This window comes from Lissotriton helveticus, chromosome 2_1, assembly GCF_964261635.1.
Source record: "Lissotriton helveticus chromosome 2_1, aLisHel1.1, whole genome shotgun sequence".
Lineage (NCBI taxonomy): Eukaryota > Metazoa > Chordata > Amphibia > Caudata > Salamandridae > Lissotriton > Lissotriton helveticus.
The window spans coordinates 1,400,123,104-1,400,145,250 of NC_136059.1; the positions used below are offsets into that span (position 1 = coordinate 1,400,123,104).

The following is a 22,147-nucleotide window of genomic DNA, read 5'->3' on the forward strand; positions in this document are numbered from 1 at the left end:
AGCGGAAAACAAGAAGACACCAGTTCTCTCCTCACAAAAGTATGCAGCACAAGTTTTGACAGGATGAACTTGCATCGATCGCTCAGACTGCCTGCAATCCCAACGAGAAGTGAGCGGGACCCGTCCCACTCGGACTCCATATAATGGCGGCAATCGAAACGACCGAGATGACCGTATGATACATGAAGCTCACATGGATGGGGGCTGCGCTGACATGCTCTATCGCCTTGCAGTATTTCCCTGTCTTTAAAGGTTGGTGCCCACTGCACTCTTTGCTGAACTGAGGGAATTAGTTTAATGAGAGATGCCATCTGACATACGCCTGACCCTGCAATGGCGCTTCTTTGACAGACGCAACCTGCATTTTCTCACCCCCATATCACCGCTACAACAAGTGATCCCAACATAGTGCAGCGCATGCCTGAACCTACACATGCTGATGTCCCCTGTTTCCCCACATCTCCTGGCATTAAAGAGTACAACGAAATGGTCTGTTCAAATTGAAGCCCGCTTTCAAAATGGTGGACTAGCGGCCGAGTGAGAAGAAGCGCTCGCCAAAACCACTACGAGCCTTCAGGCTGTCTCTGCATAGACGCGGGTTGACCCTCCGAGGACAGTGTTACATAGTGCTCTGGAGGCACTTGCGGTTTATGAAGGTGCTGAGCTGTGATTGTGATTGTGATAGTGAGATTGAGGCTTGCGACTGGTGAAGGTGCCGGTGAAGGCTGGCGAAGGAGCTGGGGCTCCCACATCTCCCGGTTTTATAGACGGCAACCGCAGAGTACGCACTGCACGGACTAAACTGAGCCAGAGCCCTGTGAATGATACCCTGTCTACAGGCTGCGTCTCCCTAGATGCAGTTTTACCCCTTGAGGTTAGAAGATAGAACAGACCAGAAGGCACTTGCCGATAGTGAGGGGGCTGTGCTTATGAGGCTTGAGGCTGACGACTCGAGAAGGTGTGGTTTACACGCAAAGGGTGATTCTGTAGCGATTTGGGCTAAACGCAAGAGGCGACTTTGAAGCAGAGTGGTCGGGTGATATACCAAAAAGCAAAAACCATGACAAATACCAGCATTGCCAGCATTGCCTGTTTTGCTAGCACAACACTGTGACAACCTCTAAACTCAACTCATATCAGCGCCATATGTCCATGAGTGTCCATTAATAGCTCAACGTCTGCAACCAAAACTGCCGCTAACTTCTTGTGGTTATAGGTTCCAGATCTACATATAACTACATCTAAGCACATATCAGCCCCATCGTCTAAGTTTGACCAGTGACCCCTTCAAACTGAGGTGGCTTCCTAGAGTCCAAGAGTCCTCCCATCGCTCCTTACAGCTGAGTATGCCATTTCGGTGGTTTGATTTTCCCTGCTCATGCTCCACGGTGCAAGATGGCTGACAAAAAATCCAGAGCTTCATTTAAAAAATCAAAAGCAGAACCGGCTATCTCGGACTCTCCAATCAAAGCCAAATCAGATCTAAATAGCACAATGGACACGATATTAAAAAAATTGGCTGAAGTACATGACCTGGCAAAATCTACAAAACAAAATACTGATTCCATGCAGCTGGAATTCACCACCATCCGGGCAGATATGAACACAATGAACTCAGAAATTACTGACGCAGAGCAAAGAATAAGCGACGTTGAAGATGTGGCCACCCAGGCCAGCAAAGAAATAAAACACCTCAGAGACACCACAAGCGAGCTTAAAAGACATACAGCTGAGTTGGAAGACTGAAATATAAGTGGCAACATACATATTTTTGGAATTCCGGAGGGCTCAGAGAATGCTGCTGGATCTTGTGTGGCTTTTTAAAAAATCCTGGATACCCATGCTCACTGGAATAAAATTTCATTATGGCTTGGAAATGGACAGAGCGCATAGGATTCCAACGTCCAAATCCTCAAACAGGAAAGGGACTCATCCCATAATATGCAAACCATAACGCTACCAACATACAGAGGCCATCCTAAACTACGCCAGGAAAAATGACCAAGTATCCTGGGAAGGCCATCAAATAAACTTCACACAAGACTATTCAAAGGAAATTGTAGATACGAGAAAGGGGTATCTTCTACTAAGAGACAAATTGAAAGAAAAGAACATTCAATTCTCAATAGCAGGCCCATGTAAGTTCAGGATCTTTGAAAATGGCAAACCATGCTTCTTCACAAATCCCAAAGAAATGGTAAAAGCACTTGGAAGCAGATTCAATACAAGAAATTGAACTTTCCGCAGGGGCCGCAAACAAATGGAAGACTTGATATCCTTTAAATTATTGTAATTGTTTTACTCTTTTCATGCTTTTGTAATTGTATAAGCCTTATCCGTAATTGCTCGCTGCAGCAATGCAGGTAAGCAGGCACAAAATGCTTGCTGCAATGTTCCATGTCCTTCATGTTACACAATTAACCTAGATTCAGGCTCGTTGAATTAGGAGACAGAGACCTATTCTATTTGCGATGTCTTATCTCCTTCTCGCTGGTTAACAAGTTATATAACAAGTTATACATACCATTGGCGGTTAATGATACCTATGGGGTTTAATTATAAGTCAAAATTATCATTGCCATTCGGGTAATGATTTTCTGTTATTTAAATCTCTGTTATTTAAATCTGAGTTTCTCCAGATGAAACAAAATCCAAATTAATACCCTCCAGGTTGCCAGTTACCGGACCTGCCGTCGCAGCTCCTGCATCTGAGTTTCTCAGGTAGTGGGGGGAGGGAGGGGTGGGGGAGGAGGGACAGAGGGTAGTATTTGTGGTTGTTTTCTTTTTGCCGTATGTAGGTTTTATTTGTTTCCTAAGTTACGTTGCAATGACAGGTATGCTCTACTTCCGATATATGATCAGGGACATGGCCCTTATGGGCAATAAAGTGAGACATCCTTATCAGTTGACCTTTAGTATGAATCTAAAATACTTATTTGTAGATTTCAAGGGCAGTGTTACACACATACTCTACAGGCTGTTGTATTTCTATAACGACCACTAGATCTGCAGATGACTCAAGCTACAGATCTTGCAGAAGACCTTAATATAGTTTCCCCGAATGTGAAAGGGCTTAATCATCCAGTTAAGCGTAGGAAAATCTTCGACTACCTGGCCAAAACTAAGGGTGACATCATACTTTTTCAGGAAACAAAACTCTCAGAGGAGGATGTCGGTTTTATTAAACACAACTGGGTCTCCCATATTTATTTATTCTGATAGATACATCTGCCTTGTGGATTCCTCACCTTGTGAATATCCCCCTTGTGCCAGCAACGTTCGGAAAATTCTTTGTAGCACGCCGGCGTGGACGACGTCATAGGAGCACGGCATCGCGCGCGACTCCGTCTGACGTCACCGACTCCTTATTAGACCCACGTCGGCGTGATGACATCAGTTCCCGGTTTCTGGGATCTTCTGCGATTCAGATAGTAACTTGTTACTATTTTGTGTTACTGTTTCTCTGTTAAGTGTTTCTTCTTCATCGAGGATGTCGTCGAGGAAGACGGGGTTCAAGCAGTACGGATCATGTGCCCGAATGATGTCGATTACCGATCCACATAACGATTGTTTGTGGTGTCTTGGATCGGACCATGATGTTAAAACTGTCGATCCTGCTTCAAGATGAACCCTAAGGCCTTACGAGAGCGGGAGGCTAAGCTTCTACTTGCAAAGGTAAAAGGAAGAGAGACTGGAAGGTCTTTGAGGTCGACATCCAGGCGTTCGATGTCGAGACAGAAGTCGCGATCGAAGTCGAGGTCGAGATCGGCTTCAAGATCGAGGTCCAGAGCGAGGTCGAGATCTAGAGAGAGGTTGAGGTCCGGATCCAAGTCGGCTTCGGGTCATGCTTCGGGCTCCTCGAAGAAGAAGCACAAGAGGAGAAAGCATAGCTCAATACATCACTCTGGTAAACAGTCTTCGGATTCGAAGAGGAAGTCTTGAAAACATCATAAAGACTTTGTATCTCCTTCTCCTTTACAGTCTCTTGGAGGTTCCCCGGTTCCAGAGCAAGAACCGGATCCGGAGTCGCACCATTCTTCGGAGCATGAAGGAGAAGAGGATGTTCCTCGGGCTCCGACTCCGGTGGAAGACCCTGTAAATCAAGAGGGCCAGGATGAACCGATGCCGGAGCAACCTCCTTCGGAGCAGCCAATGGGTTCGTACCCTCCCTTTCCTGGTCCTGGGCAGGACCCCTCGCATTTCCTTAATGCTATATTTGGAGTTTATGCGAGAGCAATGTACCCCACTGGTGCACCGGCTGGTCCCATGGGTCCATTGTCTTACAATTTGGGCATTCCTCAGGCTTACGCCCGACTCCGTTTATTCCGTTCATGCCGGCGCCTTATACACCTTGGCTCGGTACGGCGCCACCGAGGTCATCGACTCCGCATACGGCTTCGCCGGCTCCGGATCGACCTCGTGAGTTGGATCGAGGTGCCACGCCGGTTCGTGAGTCTCGTCCTCCAGCTGCCTCGGCTCCTCGTTCGACACAGGATCCGTCGGAGTCTTTACCGGATCCGTCGACTTCGGTTCGTATGGAGTGGTCGAGGCACAGGGCTCAGCGCCTCTTGGAGGAAAAGAGGTATGAAGATTCTGATGTAGAGGAAGGTGAACTTCTGGATCAAGGGGACTGTTTAGAGGACCTGCATAGTGCTAGTGGCCTAGAACTTTCTCCTGAGTGGGGTTTACCATCAGTTTCTGATGCACCATCTAAAGACGTGGCACCTTACCATGTTGTGATTAGGAAGGCTGCGGATCTGCTCAATCTGACCTTGCCAACTGTTGAGTGCAAACCTAACATCCTCACAGAGGTTTTACACTCGCCTTCATCTATAATAGAGCCTACACTTCCATTCACTGAGGCTTTGACTGAACCAATAATGGAGGTCTGGAAGAGACCATTGACTGCTCCTGCGGTTTCCAGGTCTGTGGCAAGACGGTACAGGGTGGCGCCTGGTGACCCCGAGTTTCTCTCTTCACATCCTACTCCGGAGAGTCTGGTGGTACAGGCCGCTTGTTCCAACAGATCTGCAGGTTCGATTCCTCAAGTGCCAGCAGACAAGGACTCTAAAAATTCGGACCAGTCTGCGAAAAAGATTTTCTCCTCAGGTAGCATGGCTCTAAAATCAACTAATGCTACTTGCCTTCTAGGGAGATATGTTCATGCATTGATGGACTCTGTGAAACAATTGTCATCTAAGCTTCCAGAGGATGATAGGTAGAATTTCAATGAAGTAGTCTCTGATACTCAGGCTGCAGCCCGCTTGGTAATTCAGAGTGGCATGGACACGGCGGACTCTGTTGCCAGGATTATGGGCTCTACTGTTGACACCAGAAGGGCCGCATGGCTGAAATCTTCTGAGTTTTCAGCAGATGTACAATCCACTTTAATGGACTTGCCATTTGACGGGACAGGCCTCTTTGGGAAGAAAGCGGATGTGGCTTTAGAGAGGTTCAAAGATAGCCGGGCTACGGAAAGATCTTTGGGCCTTCAGGCTAGAGGTTCTGCCACTAGGAAGTTTAGGGGATTTGGTAGATCCACTTTTCGTTCCTATAAGCAAGGCCAGCAGCAGCAGCAGCAGCAGAACCCTTTGTATAAATCATACAGAGGTAAACAAAGGGGCCGTGCTCGTGGACGCCAAACCTCCTCCTCCTCTACTTCCTCCTCTAATACCCACCCCCCACCTACAACAGCAAAGCAGCCCCAGATCCGCCATTCTGGATCATGCGGGTCCGGTAGGGGGTCGGTTTACTCATTTTCTACGGGATTGGGAATCGGTTATATCAGATCTTTGGGTTCTCAATCTCGTAGAAAATGGGTATGCACTTCCTTTTCAGGAGTTCCCTCCCAATTACCCTCCTTGCCAAGGTTATTGTTCGGAGGACCACCTGCTTCTCCTGCAGGAAGAAGTCTTGGCACTGTTCCGAAAAGGTGCGATAGAGGTGGTTCCAGAGCAGGAAAGGGGTCAGGGGTGCTGCTCCCGGTATTTCCTGATCCCCAAGAAGGATGGCAGGTTACGTCCGATCTTGGACCTCAGGATTTTGAACCTCTATCTCAAGCAGGAGAAGTTCAAAATGCTCACACTTGCACAGGTTCTGCAAGTGCTGTTGGAAGAAGACTGGATGGTGTCGATCGACTTGCAGGATGCGTACTTTCACATCCCAATCCTGAAGTCGCACAGAAAGTATCTCAGTTTTACGGTGGGATCGCAGCACCACCAGTTTGTGGTCCTTCCGTTTGGACTTACTACTGCGCCTCGAGTTTTCACCAAGGTGATGGCAGTGGTGGCTGCGCATCTCAGAAGGTCGGGGATTCCTGTGTTCCCCTATCTGGACGATTGGCTGATCAAGGCAGAGTCGCCCGAGAAGGTACTCCATCATCTGCAAGTGATATCGCAGCTGTTGTACAGATTGGGTTTTTCGATAAACGTGCCCAAGTCTCACCTGGTGCCCTCCCAGCACAACCTGTTCATAGGTGCGGTACTGGACACAACTGTGTGTCGTGCATTCCCACCACCTCAAAGGATTCGCGACATACAGGAAATGATTCCTTTATTCTACAATGGAGCGGTTGTTCCAGTCCTGAAGGTCCTTCGTGTACTCGGTCTGATGGCTTCTTGCATTCTGTTGGTCAACCATGCACACTGGCACATGAGGGCACTCCAGTGGTGCCTCCGCAGGCAGTGGTTTCAACACAACGGAGATCTCGGGGAGTCAGTGAGGATCTCCAGAGAAACTGCAGTGGATCTGTCATGGTGGAGTGTGGAAGGCAATCTGTCTCAGGGAAAGCCTTTCCATCTTCCTCCATCGGTTGCCACAGTTATAACGGATGCATCCACTCTCGGGTGGGGTGCTCATCTGGGGGATCTGGAGATCAAAGGTCTTTGGTTTCCGGAGGAAAGGTTGCTTCATATCAACCTTCTAGAGTTGCGGTAATACGTCTGGCGATCAAGGCCTTCCTCCCTTCCCTTCGCGGTCAGTCGGCCCAGGTCCTGACGGTCAACACGACCGTGATGTGGTATATCAACAAGCAGGGAGGAGTAAGGTCGCAGTGTCTCTGCAGAGAGTCTCTGCGTCTCTGGTCATGGGTTCAGGACCATCAGATTTGTCTGATGGCAAATCATCTGGCCGTGGTTCTGAACGTTGGTGCAGACGTTCTCAGTCGGCAGTTCTCTGCCGACCACGAGTGGAGGCTTCACCCGGAGGTTGTTCACGACATCTTTCAGATGCGGGGGACTCCTCGGGTGGACCTGTTCGCCACTCGCGAGAATGCTCACTGCCTGTCATTCTGCAGTCTCCAGTATCCGACGCAAGGAGCTTTGGGGGACCCGTTTCAGTTGAGTTGGGGAAATCAACTCCTTTACGCGTTTCCCCCCATACCCTTGATTCCTCGGGTTCTGAGGAAGATTCGCCAGGACCGGGCCCCAGTCATATTGGTCGCCCCGGATTGGCCAAGAAGGGTGTGGTACACGGACCTTCTCCACCTCTCCTCTCACCCGCCGCTCCGTCTCCCTTTCCGGGCAGACCTCCTCTCTCAGATGGAGGGGCAAGTTCTACACCCCCACCTCCAGACATTACACCTTCATGCCTGGAGATTGAACGGGGCAACTTGAATTCCTTTTCTCTCCCTCACGATGTGGTGGATGTCATTCTTTCTGCCAGCCGTGACTCCACTAAGTCCATCTATTCGTATAGGTGGTCTAAATTTGTCTCTTGGTGTAGGGAGAGGGATGTTGACCCTTTGAAGGCTCATTTGTCTGACATTTTGCAGTTTGCTCTTTCTCTGGCGCAGCAGGGATTTGCTGTTGCCACGTTCAAGGGGTATCTTTCAGCCTTATCGGCATTTTTCTGTTTGCCGGATCAGCCCTCTCTTTTTAAGTCTCCAGTGGTTTAAGATTTTTGAAGGGTCTCACTAATAAGTTCCCTCCTTCCCCGTTTGTTGTTCCTCATTGGGATTTGAATCTTGTGTTAACCTATTTGATGGGTTCTCCCTTCCAACCCTTGCACAAGTGTCCAATGTGGCTTCTATCTTTTAAAACGGTCTTTTTGGTTGCAATTACCTCAGCAAGGAGGGTACGTGAGCTTCAGGCTCTTAGTTCCAAGCCCCCGTTCTTGACCATTCATGCTGAAAGAATGGTTCTCAGGACCAGGGCTGCTTTTCTTCCTAAGGTGGTAACTCCCTTCCACCTAGGTCAATCCATTACCCTTCCTACTTTCTATCCTCCCCCACACCCTTCCAAGGAGGAGGAGAGGCTTCATCGCTTAGACCCTAAGAGAGCAGTTAGTTTCTATCTTGATAGGACTAAAGACTATCGTATTGACGATCAGCTCTTTGTGGGTTTTGCTGGCTGCAAGAAGGGCAGAGCGGTGCACAAGCGCAAACTTTCCAGGTGGATAATCCTGTATATCAAGATTTGCGACTCCCTGGCGGGTAAGGACCCTCCTGAGGGTATTAGAGCACATTCAACTAGAGCAAAGTCTGCAACATCTGCTTTGTCTAGAGGTGTTCCTGTTGAGGATATTTGCAGAGCCGCGACTTGGGCCTCCCTCCACACTTTCGCGAAGCACTACTGCTTGGATACCAAGGTGAGCAGGGACGGCCACTTCGCGCGCTCTGTCCTCAAAGATTTCCTGGTATAGCAGAGTGGACACCCTCCTCCGGGAGTGGGGACTGCTGTGGGACTCTATTCACAAGGTGAGGAATCCACAAGGCAGATGTATCTATCAGAAGAACAAGTTACTTACCTTCGGTAATGCTTTTTCTGGTAGATACAGTATCTGCCTGTGGATTCCTCACATGCCCACCCGCCTCCCCGTTGTCCGCTCTGCTATACCTGGTTTTATGTATTTATATTTTCTGGTTTTTGATACTTTTGTTATGCACTTTGTGTGCATTTTTGAGTTGTATTTACTGTGTACACTGTATATATGTATATTTACTGTCGTTGGTCCATCCGGGTGCCTCGAAGGCACGGAAAAAAGGGCGGAACTGACGTCATCACGCCGACGTGGGTCTAATAAGGAGTCGGTGACGTCAGACGGAGTCGCGTGCGATGCCGTGCTCCCATGACGTCATCCACGCTGGCATGCTACAAAGAATTTTCCGAACGTTGCTGGCGCAAGGGGGATATTCACAATGTGAGGAATCCACAGGCAGATACTGTATCTACCAGAAAAAGCGTTACCGAAGGTAAGTAACTTGTTCTTTATTTATATCTCCTGATTACCTGCAGACCATAAGGAAAAAAGGAGTCATTACCCTTACAGCCAGAAAATCCAATATCACCACTGTCTCATACACACATGATGATGATGGGAGGATGTTAGTCACACACCTGAAAAGAGGGGATGATTCGATCCATGTTCTCAATATAAATGGCCCTAACTCCGATGAGCCCAACTTCTGGGAAAAGATCTCAACTACAATTGAGGGCTTTCCTCAAGATGATCTCATCATAGTAGGTGGTGACTTCAAACTGCCTTTAGCCCCCTTTATTGACTGTCAATCCAAATGTAAATACCAGTCCACACGTTCACACAAGGATCTCCATAAACTTTGCTCCAAGTTCAATCTTAAGGACTCATGGCGCCTTCAGCACCCAGATACAAGGGATTATACATTTTATTCAGCCCCACATAATTCCTATACTAGGATTGACTACATTTTAATCTCAGGTGCATATACACATTTTATAGATCCAACAGATATAGCCCCTAAACTAGTATCAGACCACTCTTGCATTAACACCAAATTAGGAGGTACTCATTCCATACTGCCACCTAAAAGGTGGCGATTTAATGATGAGGTACTCTCTGACCCAGTAGACAAAGAAAAGATTGAAACTGCTATTCAGGACTGCATTAATAAGGATCGCCCAGACACAGACACATTCACAGTGTGGGACGCACTAAAGGTGACCATTAGGGGCGTCATCATTGGAATTAAAGCAAAAATCAATAAAAAACTAAATTTAGAACTAGGTACACTGGAAAATTAAATTAAACTCCTAGAAGCCTCACACGCCGAGGCGTTAGATAGCAAGGATATCTTAGATCAACTAGTTAAGAAAAAATATGAATTTAACAAAATTGTGAGTGAGTGAGCGGGAGTGTGAATCATGAAATTCAATGCACTCAAGCTCTGCGAAGGTAACAGAGCGGGCAAATTATTAGCCTCTTACCTCAAACACAAGCAGAGACAGTTCACTATCTCCTCGATAGCAGACTCCAATAATAATATCCAAACAAAACAAAAAGAGATCCTGCACGCCTTCCAATCCTTCTATGAGGACCTATATAAAAGTGAACAAACAGTAAACTCGGAGGAATGCACCAGATACTTAGACTCACTAAACCTACCAAGACTATCGGAGACAAAAAATGCAGCGCTAGGGAAACCCATCTCTGAAAAGAAATTAGCTAACTCTATCAAATCTCTTAAAAGTAACAAAGCGGCAGGCCCAGATGGCTTCTCAGCTTCCTTCTACAAGGCATTTGGTGGGTCCCTTCAACCAAATTTATTAAAAGTATTCAATACCATAGCCAGAGAGGGACTTACATCTAAATCAATTAGAGAAGCCAATATTAATGCCATATGAAGGGAAGGATCATCTTTTACCAAAAAATGTTAGGCCACTTTTTGAATGATCAATGTGGACTGTAAAATTATATGCAAAAATACTGGCCATGAGATTGAATGAGGTTCTCCCTAAATTAATTAGTAATCCCTAGGTTGCTTTCCTCAAACATCGAATGCCTAATGATAACACTCGGCTATTGTGTCACATACTTGAGCAGGCAAAGATGAAGCCTTACCCATCTATAGCCATCCCCCTGGACGCAGAAAAAGCGTTTGACAGGGTGTAGTGGTCATTCTTGAGACACTGCATGCTGTCCTTTAATATAGGTAGTTCATACATCAACATGGTTAGGGCTATGTATTCAGATCCTACCGCCTGCATAGCGATCAATGGAACCCACTTGGATGCCTTCACACTAGAGCAGGGAACCAGGCAGGGTTGCCCTCTCTCCTCCTCCCTATTTCTCTTAGCTCTGGAGCCACTAATTCAAGACATTAAGCGTAATAACGAAATAAAAAGAGTACATTTTGGGGATTCTAAAGTGAAATTAGCCCCATATGCGGATGATATCCTCATAGTCACGGGGGACCCGAGTTCTTCCATTAAGGCCCTGATTCATACCATAGAAATGTACTCAACCCATTCCGGTTATAAGCTAAACCGAGACAAATCCGAAGTTAAGCCCCTGAACATCCACTATACCAGGGAGGTACTGGGAGACTCGGGCCTTGCATGGCAGCCGGGATTTATCAAATATCTGGGGATAGAATTTGGTAGCACTACAACGAAATGAAGCTAACACCCTGGGGAAAATCAAATATCTCCTCAATGCATTGTCCCCAAGATTCATCACATGGTGGGGTAGGATTGAGACCATCAAGATGATGATCACGCCATTAGTGAACTATTTAATCACCATGCTCTCCCTCATACTGTCAGAGGACTTCCACAGCAAGTTGGACATCCTGATCTCAAATTTTTTATGACAAGGGAAAAGGGCCAGAATTAGTCTGAAAAACCTCAGATTAGGCAAGCCATGGGGGGGGGGGGCGGGTCAAACTAGCGGACTTTAAACTTTATCAAACAGCATTCCTAGCAAAACAGGGTTCAGATTAGCTTGTACCACCGGAGGAGTATACCCCAACCTGGCTAGAAATTGAAAAATCATTGCTTAAAAACCTTCCCCCAGCAGCCCTTCTTACCTCAAACTTCACCAACGTCAGTTGCTTAAAATCCATATTTAAAAACACAAAGTCTGCACTATTGAAAGTGGATAAAAAAATGATACACCAGCATTCGACGATCTAATCTTGAGTCCCTTTGGGACAACCATCATATTTTATATAAAGGGAACACACTACATAAGGAAACCTGGATTAATAGAGGTATCTTTTTTCCATAATAACTGTTCGACTCAGCATACCCCTTAACGTTCAAAGACATACAGGCTAGATATAACCTGGTTCCCTCGGAGTTCTACAATTTCTTAAAAATAAAGGCAGCATTGACAAAAGCTAAACTACTGCCCTTACCCCCTTCCCTACCACAAAACGTGGCGAGAATAAATAGATTAGGGCATCAGGTCTCTTGGATCTACAAATTAATCTGCCCAAAACAATCTGCCCTCAATAAGAAGCTTATATCGTTCTGGGATTCACACTCCTCTTCCCTGATGTCTGAGGATGACTGGTCCAAAACATGGAGCTCTGTCTTGCAGAATAAAATTTCACCAGCCCATTCCCAGACAAAATTCTGGCTCCTTCATAAGGCCTACTGGACACCAGCCCATTCGCATTTACACAAGATTTGCGAAGACCCTAACTGCTGGAAATGTAGGGATGATAAAGGTGACCAAGCCCATCTACTACTATTCTGAAGATGTGTGGAACCTTTTTGGGACAGGGTGTTTAGCTTTATCTCTAAACTATTCTCACGCTCCCTCAAAAGGGAATTATCCACGCTGACATTTGGCTTTCTCAGGGTAGAATCAATGAACGACAAGGATAGGGCACTTCTAGACCTACTCCTGACAGTAGCAGTTAAGATCATATTAACCAATTGGAAAGACACTCGAAAGGCGTCTTACAAGTGTTGGTTAAACTGGGTCTCCAACCTAAGGGATCCTGACAACATTGCTCTCCAGAACTCATCATGGAACCCCCCCTCAGACACATGTGGAATAGCCTCGATCTATATTTCAATTCATTTAAACCACCATGAAACCCAAATCCCGGAGGCTTGACTAACTAGTCCCCTAAATGAGACGCTCTCACACTAGATCACTGTACTACATAGTAGGTAAATACTGTCCTTGTATATTTTAGACCAATAGATGCATACCGGTAGTTGTATATTCTCTATTTTTGTATTATTTTTATTTCAGCTTGACAGGATATGTTTTTTATATTACTGTACAACAGAGGTTTATTTAAGGTGGCTCCTACAGCCCTACGTCTACTCTAACAAAATGTATGACATGTAACTTGGACTGCAAATCCTAGATTGTCATGTTCCACCTCAAACTCAACCATCAATGTATTCAATGTATTGTCTTTATTGATTTCATATTGGTTAGATGCTTATGTCCTTATTGTATGTGCTTATTATGTGTTTTGATTTTTCTGAAAACAACCCATAAGAAAATTCTTGAAATCCAAAACTGACATTTCTCAAAATGTCCAAGTCCCCAAAGAATCTACCTCTTAATGAAGCAGGTAAAATGAAGCAACTTTATTATCTGCCAGGCATGGTGCTTAGTGGAGGCCAGGTCTGGTGGCTTAGAGTACTAATGCATCTACCTCCGGAATCTATGGGTTGACCTCATGGTCACACATTCAAATACTGGATTGTTCACTCACCCTTTAGCCTTCTGAGGCCGATACAATGAGTACAATGAGTACCATTGCATTGGGTAGCAGTAAACACCTGTCAAAAGTGCTAGGAAACTCCTCAGGGTAAACAGGTTCTCTACAACTATGCCTGTTATGTTATCTGCTTTAACATATTGATCTGTAAATCTCCTTTTTGTTTATTCCATAGACCTGACTGGGCAACAGCAAAGCAGCTTCTGGGAGATGGTAGTTTCCTCAAAAGACTTTTTGAGTATGACAAAGAAAATATAAAACCTCAGATATTGCAGAAGCTACAAAAATATATTAATAATCCAGATTTTGTTCCAGAAAAAGTTGAAAAAGTGTCAAAAGCATGTAAATCTATGTGCATGTGGGTGAGAGCCATGGATTTGTATTCCAGAGTTGTAAAAGAAGTTGAGCCAAAGAGACAAAAGCTTGCTGCTGCACAGGTATGTTAATTTATCACAGGTGTTGTATACCTTTAATTAGAGGCGGTACATTAGGCCAATATTGTTATCTGAGTCTGATGCTTTCTAACCTCTCTGGAATAGTTGACACAAGGATGGATGTCTATTTTGGCAAATCATCTCATAGGTCAGCACTCTTGACTTGTATTATAAGTTACAGTATCTATTCATCATGATGCAAGTAAACTGGAATATGGGATTGCATAGAATAGCTGCAATGCTTGTACATGTGATATTTAATCCCAGATCCCAACTGTTAGCATAGCTCTGAGCCTATTCTCCAATACTACAATGTTCACATGGTGGTCTACAAATGTGCTGATGCTTCAGAAAATGGTGCCAGAAAAGTCACCAGAGCCAGCAGCAATATAACATAATTTCAGGTGCCATTAACAATGGGGCACAATAGAACTGATAAAAATGTTCTAGGATGCCCCGCCTTTGGCAATCCGTGCTATGCCGCCCTCAAAATATGGTGTCAGAACACAGGGGGGCATAGATGGAATATCTAAAGATTTTTGCTAAATCTCACTTCCGTAAATTGGGTACTTACATCCTTAACAGACCCATTAGACTCCCTGGGCATGATCTGGAGTTTGGTGGACGGGCACTTCATCACAAGCATCACAGATATCCCATATGCTTTATTACAAGTGTTTTAGGATATAATGCACTTCTAATGAGGTGCACAAAATATCTGTCACATTTGTGATGGAGTAACCTGTTGGCCAAAGTTTAGATCAGGTCCCCTGCCTGTAATTTGTGTATGCAGATCTCCATTTCAGGTGCTTCTTCTTACTTTCCCTTTCTTTGTTCTATGAACTTGTACTCTTTGTGCATAGGAAATAACACTTTAGAGTGCATTAATTTGTTCTTAAGATGGTTCCCTTTAGCAATGTGGCAGTGTGGGTGAGGACTGAAATGTTTCAGTCTGTGGAATATCATCTTGAATTTAATTATTGATGGGTAACTGTGAACAACAATGATGTTTTTCACCAAGGTTTTCCGAGGGTATGATGGTAAAACTGAAGTTATATTTAATGGATGCCTTCCTTTTCATTCCCCCCTTCTCTCATCAGCTGTGCAAGGTAGGAGAGGCATGGGGCAGCTGTACAAATGATGGCTTCACCTCTTTAAGCCTCCTGTCCCTTCTTAATTCTGGTGCCCGGACACAAACCTAACCACCCTTTTTGTCATGGCAGGCTTCCCTAACCCAAAGATTGGAATAGCCTACCTGCTATCCCATCACCCCCCATACACCCTCAAGATTACCCATCCTTGCCCTTTGCAAATGTTGAAAAAGTCTTATTTGATGTCCTACCCCGCATTGACCACTATGAGAGTTCGCTCTCCCCTCCCCAAAAAATAGTGTTCTATCATCTGATCCACACTACCTTCTCTTTAGAGAAGCACCTGTAATCTAAATAATACCTGATACCCATATCTATTACCATTAAATCCTTCCCTCACCTTCCTTCCCAAAGCTGCACTCATTGCTGTCAATGGTGCAGAGAGCCTCTTTAAGAGCCATATCTGATAGAGACATTTAGCCGCAGAATCCTTAACTTTGAAATCTCTCCAGGCACTAGTCTGGATCCGGAATTTTTTCAGCAAAACCTCCGCACGCCGGTGGACGACGTTGTACGGCTCCGCTGTGATGTTATCTCTGATATGACATCAGTGGAGCCATATAAGTCCCATCTAGCATGCAGATTTCAGTTTTCTTCTTTTCTGCGCTGTAACTTGATCTTGAGAAGTGATTCCTCAGGTTGTTTTATCCAGACCTACTTTGACAACTGGTGTCAATTAAACAGTGTGCCCTTGTCTGATATCAAAAGGTTTCAAACCTTTTGGGTCTTGTAACTGACATATGTTGGTGATGGACCCACATGCAATTTGTGTGTGGTGTTTAGGTGAACACTAAGATGCTTTGGATTGTGGTTCCTGCCAGAAGTTAAATCCGAAGTTGTTGAAAGAGCAGCATTTAATATTGATGGCGGTGGATGTATCGCGATCCTCGGAGGCTTCCTAGCCTCTGCAGGCCCGTAGCCAGAAGAATATTTTTAGGGGGGCATGGCCCCCAGCTATGACCAAACATTAAAGCTGCACACTAAGCGTGTATTCTTTCCCAAGTATTTGTAGGGGAAATGTACAGTATGTAAGATTTGAAATTGCACACTGCTTTTGGGTGCTTTTTCAAACAACAGAAATTCTATCTTGTTTGGGTTAAGCTTCAGTAGGTCCTGGGCATCCAGGTTTATATGGAGGCAGTGTTTGAGGCACTAGATGTTAGAAGTAAAGGAGACTTTCAAGTTGAACTTTGTATTATCGGTGTGTTGAAGGCAGCTGAGAGGTCCAGCAATATCAGGAGGCAGTGGTAACTTCATGTGGGATTAGGAGGGCATTGTTTACGACCAGTAAGGTAGTAGTCTCAATGCTCCATCATGATCTGAAGCCAGACTGGTAGTCCTACATAGGTAAATGGCTTTATTTTCAAGTGCAAGGCATTCACAAATGGTGACCATGCAATAGTGAATAAATGTAATTATGCGCAGACCCTTAGCTGGTCTTACAGTCTCCTGGCCCTACACTGCATGAAGTGAGACTTAAAAACTTTCTGGCAGCTTTCTACCTGGAGTCCTGACAGACCGGGATCGCTGCCAGAGCTCCAGTCATTGATGTCAAATCTCCAGTCATTGATGTCAAATCTCCAATCTTGCTGGGGTGTGAGGCAGTGTGCTCCCAACCCCCCTTCTGTCGGCCTCGACTTTGTGGTTTGTCCCATTGAAGGAGATATGACTTCTAGAAACATTTCTAAGTCTAAACTTAAGAGGGCTCCACCAGGCCCCATGCCAAACAGCATCCAATCAACCATGAGTCCTTCCCAGACATGGACTTCAAACTTCGTCCGTTCGCTTTCCCGCCTTTGTCAACAATCACACTGTGATTCCGCTCATAAGCTACCCACTGTCATCAAACACCACTTCAGATCCAGCTTGCCCCACCAACAACCCTTCAGAGACCACATTTTCACCGTAAAAATTTTTAAGTCAAAAAGTAAACTTTCCACTGGCAGGTAACTGGTCCCTGTATCTGACCCACACTCCATCGCAAGCTTCCTTAACCTTTGATTTTGAACTGGTCTAACACAATCAGATGACTGCGATTGATATTTATTCGTATCTCCAGGTCTATTTATTGGATTTGTATCGCTTTGATACAGTCTTGTTTATAAAAATTTACTACATTTTCCTAAATTGGCATGAGATTTATGTTTTGTTGTGTTTTCACTTTATTACTGTTTGATTATTGCATAAATACTTTACAGATTGTCTCTAAGTTAAGCCTGCCTGTTGTGTGCCAAGCTACCAGCGGGATAAGCATCGGTTTATGTAGTGACTCTAGTGGTTTATCCTGATAAGGCTTGGGATTGTTATTTGAGGTGAGTACTCACCCTCTCAAATAATACTTCAATTTCTTACAACAAGCAAAACTGGCAAACCAAACCTTCATAGATGTTGTGAAATTCAATCATGGGTAGATATTCAAGGCACTGTCTTAGCAATGTTGGTTTAGACTGCCTTGTATACCCACCTCTGAAAGATGTTAATTGTGAATGATGCCACCAGATCTAAAAGAATGTGGGCACTTGACACAGCCAGCATACACCTCTCCTCTCATTTACCCGGATTCAACAGCACTATCAGTCCCATTCTATGGTGTGGAAGAAAGTCTGCATGTACACGATGGAGGAGGCCATGCTGTGCTAAGAGATACTGATTTGATGCCAAGATGCCCACTCTAAAGCTTATGTTGAAAAGGGAAGGAGATAAATAGTGTGGTAGTTGCAAAGGTCTATCGTATCAAGGGTTCATTTCTTCATTTTCCTTCCCTCTCCCAATTTCATTTATTTCCTACCCGCTTTGCCTGGTGACCTGTCACTTCCTTGACAGCATTGTGTTTGTTCTTCTCTCACAACTTGTTCTCTGCAGTCCATCACTGTGGTCTTTCAGCCCAGTCAAGTCAGTATCTCACCAGATTACTTATGGAACTGTGATTGAGCGTATAGCTCAACAGTGTGGGGGCATAGAAATCACATAAATATTTGCATCTGAATGTACAAGCAGAAACAAATAAGGTTTCTCTAATAGGGTGCAGGTTGACACAAGCAGCAGTATTTTAATCTTAACTCATGTGCAGTACTGGTACTGCACAGATAGCAACTTTGCAGGCTTCTTGGCAGCACAAACCATATAGAGCACATCTAAGAAGGTGAGATTTCTTCACACAGAGAAGCAGCAGGACTAGAAGCTTTGTTCACACAAGCAGTAGAGGTGAAATACAAAATAACTGTTGCAAGTTTTCTTCAAACATAGAAACATTGGCAGATGCAGTGCAAGCTTTCATCAGACTATGACAAAAAATGCACAACTATAACAAGCATTGGAAAAGCCAAAAGGTCTCACTTATACACAAGTTATTGGCTTTAGAAATGTGGTTTTGACATGCTGTACACCAGTGTGGCTGCTGTTCAGCATGGCTGCAAGTTAGTGGCGTGAAGTGTCCTAGAGTGGAGTGGGGGGAGTAGAGTGCCGTAGACTGGATGTGTTGGAGTATTGTGTCGTAGCGTGGAGTAGGGGGAGGAGAGTGTCATAGAGCTTAGTAGAGGGGAGTAGAGTTCACTGGTTCAGTGGCAGAGCGTGTTGTACAGTGTAGTGTCATAGAGTGGTGCAGAGATAAGTGTAGTGGTGTGGAATAAGGTAGAGTGGATTGAGGTAATGGGATGGTTGGACTTGAGTAGATTGGGGTGGATTGGGGTAGATTGGGATGGATTGGATTGGGGTAGAGTGGGTTGTATTGAGTGGAGTGGGGTGGATTGGAGTGGGTCGAATGAATTGGCATGGGGTGGATTGGAGTGGATTGCCATGGAATAGATTGGAATGAGGTGGATTGCATTGGGTGGGGTGAACTGATTGGGGTGGGGTGAATTGGAATAAGGTGGATTCAATTGAGGTGGGGTGGACTGGAGTGGGGTGGATTAGATTAGAGTGTGGTCAATTGGATTTGGGTGGGGTGGATTGGATTGGAGCAGGGTGGATTGGAGTGGTGCAGAATGTTTTGGATTGCAGTGGGGTAGATAGTTTTGGATTGGAATAGGGCACATTGGACTGAGGCTGATTGGAGTGGGGCAGATTGCTTTGGATTGGAGTGGGGCTGATTGGGGTGAGGCAGATTGTTTAGGATTGGAGTGGGGCAGAGTTTTTGGGATTGGAGTGCGGCATGTTGTTTTGGATTGGAGTGGGTAAAATTGGAGTGGTGCAGATTGTTTTGGATTGGAGTGGGGCAGAGTGTTTTGGATTGAGTGGGGCAGATTGTTTTAGATTGAACTGGGGCAGATTGTTTTGGATTGGAGTGGATCAGATTAGAGTGGGGCGAATTGTTTTAGATTGGAGTGGGACAGACTGGTGGGGCATACTGTTTTGGATTGGGGCAGATTGTTGTAGATTGGAGTGGGGCAGATTAGAATAGGGTAGATTGTTTTGGATTGGAGTGGCATGGATTGGAGTGGGGCAGATTGTTTTGGATTGGAGTGGGATGGATTGGAGTGGGGCAGATTGTTTTGGATTAGAGTGGGGCAGATTGGAATGGAAGATTGGTTTGGAGTGGGACAGTTTGAAGTGAGCAAATTCGATAGGGGCAGAATGTTTTGGATTGGAGTGGGGAAGATTGTTTTAGATTGGAGTGGGGTGAATTGTTATGAAGTGGATGGATTGGAGTGGGGCAGTTGGAGTGGGGCAGACTGTTTTGGGTTGGAAAAGGGCAGACTTTTTGGGATTACAATGGGGTAGATTGTTTTGGAGTGGGGCATATTGTTTAGGATTGGAGTGGGGCAGACTGGAGTGGGGTGGGTTGGGAGGATTGGAGTGTGGTGTATTGGAGTGGGTTTGGTTGGGGTGAGTGGTTTGGATTTGGGTGAGTGGTTTGGATTGGAGTGGGGTGGATTGGATTGGTCTATTGTAAATTCAATTGAGTGGGGTGGTTTGGGGTGGACTGAACGATTATGTGTTAAAGCATAATTTTAGAAATTTCGCATACGAAAGAAACAATGTCGCTTTGAAATACCATAATCCTCATTTTTTGAGAATAGCTCCCAGGATCAAAAATAAAATAAAACATGAGTGCAAAGTGAGAAAAGAAGACTTGCCAAAATAAAATAAAGTTAACTATTGAAGTTAAATCTTTGCAATTTTGGGTTGGCCTGCTGGGTACGTTTTTACCAGTCATACGCCTTCTGTTTGCAGGGCACTAAAAGTTAAAAAGAAAAAAATAGTACCTCAATCACGTCCGGAGCAGCGGACCAACACTGATTAAGTTGAATCAATGAGTGCTTTGTCCCTACTCTACAGAGATGAACAGAAATTATGTTAGGCCTGCAGTGACGAATTGCGAGGCTGTAAAGACGAGTGCCACGTAAGCCAAGAAACGGGTGGGCTCCAAGCCCTTTTCTCTATGCAAGAGTGTCTCATGAGCAAGGCGCATGTTCTTACAGGCTCAACCCTAAAAATAACTCTTATGAAAAGCAGCTGATCCATGGAAATTAGTTGGGCAGGCATCTCTTCCACAACATGGTGCATCACAGTAAGGAGTTGTGCAAGTGTCCTTCACATAGTTATATGAAGTTGCAGGAGAATGCACCCTCACAATGTATGTAGAGAATGGTCGGAGATGAGTGTAAAACTTCACACAAAACATGAGCAGCATGGGCAGCAGCTTTTAAAACAGGTAGTTCCCGGGAAGAAATGTTATATTATGCATATTTGTAGAGCGCAATATCTCCCGGGAGGGTGTTCAGGTGCTGAGCCTCACCTTCACAAAATATACATCATGGATAACTACTTTGCAAACCTCACTAACATTTACAAACTAGACAGACAGGAAGCAATCATCACTTCAAGATTACCTTTGCTGTTTCTGTGACCAGCGCGTCAGGTACAAGGACGGGGGCATTTAAGGACGCTCTGCTGCCTGAATCACCGGGACACCTTGCCGTTTTGCCACCACTGCCCAGCTCATCACCCGGGGCGAGGACTTGAGTCCCCTTGGGTGCTCCAGGTTATCCCCAGCTGCCGCGATTGAGGGGGGAGGCGTGGTCCATTGCACTTAATGCACTACCTCTCCCCCCGCGGTGCAGGAGATTACCTTTGTTGTTTCTGTGACCAGCGCGTCAGGTACAAGGACGGGGGCATTTTAAGGACGCTCTGCTGCCTGAATCCCCGGGACGCCTTGCCGTTTTGCCACCACTGCTCAGGGCATCACCTGGGTCGAGGACTTCAGTCCCCAGGGTGCACCAGGTTATCCCCAGCTGCCGCAAGTGAGGGGGGCGGCGTGGTCCATCGCGCTTAAAGCGCTGCCTCTCCACCTGCGGTGCGGGACGTGCACTGGACGGGACGGAGCCCGGACGAAGCCCGGACCAAGTGTTGTAATTTGGCAGCAATTAGGTTAGCATTAGCAGAAGCCATCCTGTATTTAGAGGTTATCTTGCCCGTTTTGTGGAATCCATTTTGTATTTCTGTCAGCCATTTTTTATGCCATGTGCTACCTCGTGTTCACCATGTGCTCTGTCCTACCTTTCTGTTAACTGCTCTTGAAATCTGCCTAGAGACTTGATATATTAAGCATCTTCCACCTTCGCACATGCTCAGTTGATCTTGCAGCTGTCTTTGCAGCTGTCACTAGAATGTAACTGTCAGGATGTGTTTGCCAAAAGCAGCCACTGTTACCTCCTCCCACTTGTTGACTGTGCATTTTCTGTATGACCATATGTTATGTTATGTTAAATGGGTGTCTTATAGAGCGCACGGCTACTCGGGCAGAGTGTCCCGGCGCTATACAGATCTGTAGAGACCAGGGAATATAGAGAACTCTAGGCCATAGAGCCAGGTCTTAAGTTCCTTCCGGAAAGACAGCAGATTGTCTAGCTTTCTGAGAGGCAAGGGAAGTTTATTCCAGAGTTTTGGGACCAGCAGTCTGTAGGAGCGTCCACCAATGCGAGCACGTTTTATGGTTGGAATAATGGCCAAAGCTTGTGAGGCCGAGTGGAGAGATCTAGAAGGGAGATAGAATTGAACTCTTTTCCTTAAGTATACAGCACCAATACCGTGCAATGATTTGAAGGCCATGGTTAGAGTTTTAAAATGAATACGCTTCCGCACCGGCAGCCAGTGAAGCGAATCGAGGAGAGCTGAGG

General features: G+C 45.5%; 1 protein-coding gene across 1 annotated transcript in view; it reads left to right on the forward strand.

Annotated features, from left to right (window-relative positions):
- The window catches only part of LOC144818685 (dynein axonemal heavy chain 6-like), a 1,395,111-nt gene that overhangs the window by 340,453 nt on the left and 1,032,511 nt on the right, over positions 1 to 22,147 (forward strand). The window contains exon 13 of the mRNA XM_078676337.1: positions 13,620 to 13,881. Within this exon, the coding sequence (XP_078532463.1) occupies positions 13,620 to 13,881 (262 nt within the window). The remainder of the gene's footprint in view (positions 1 to 13,619; positions 13,882 to 22,147) is intronic.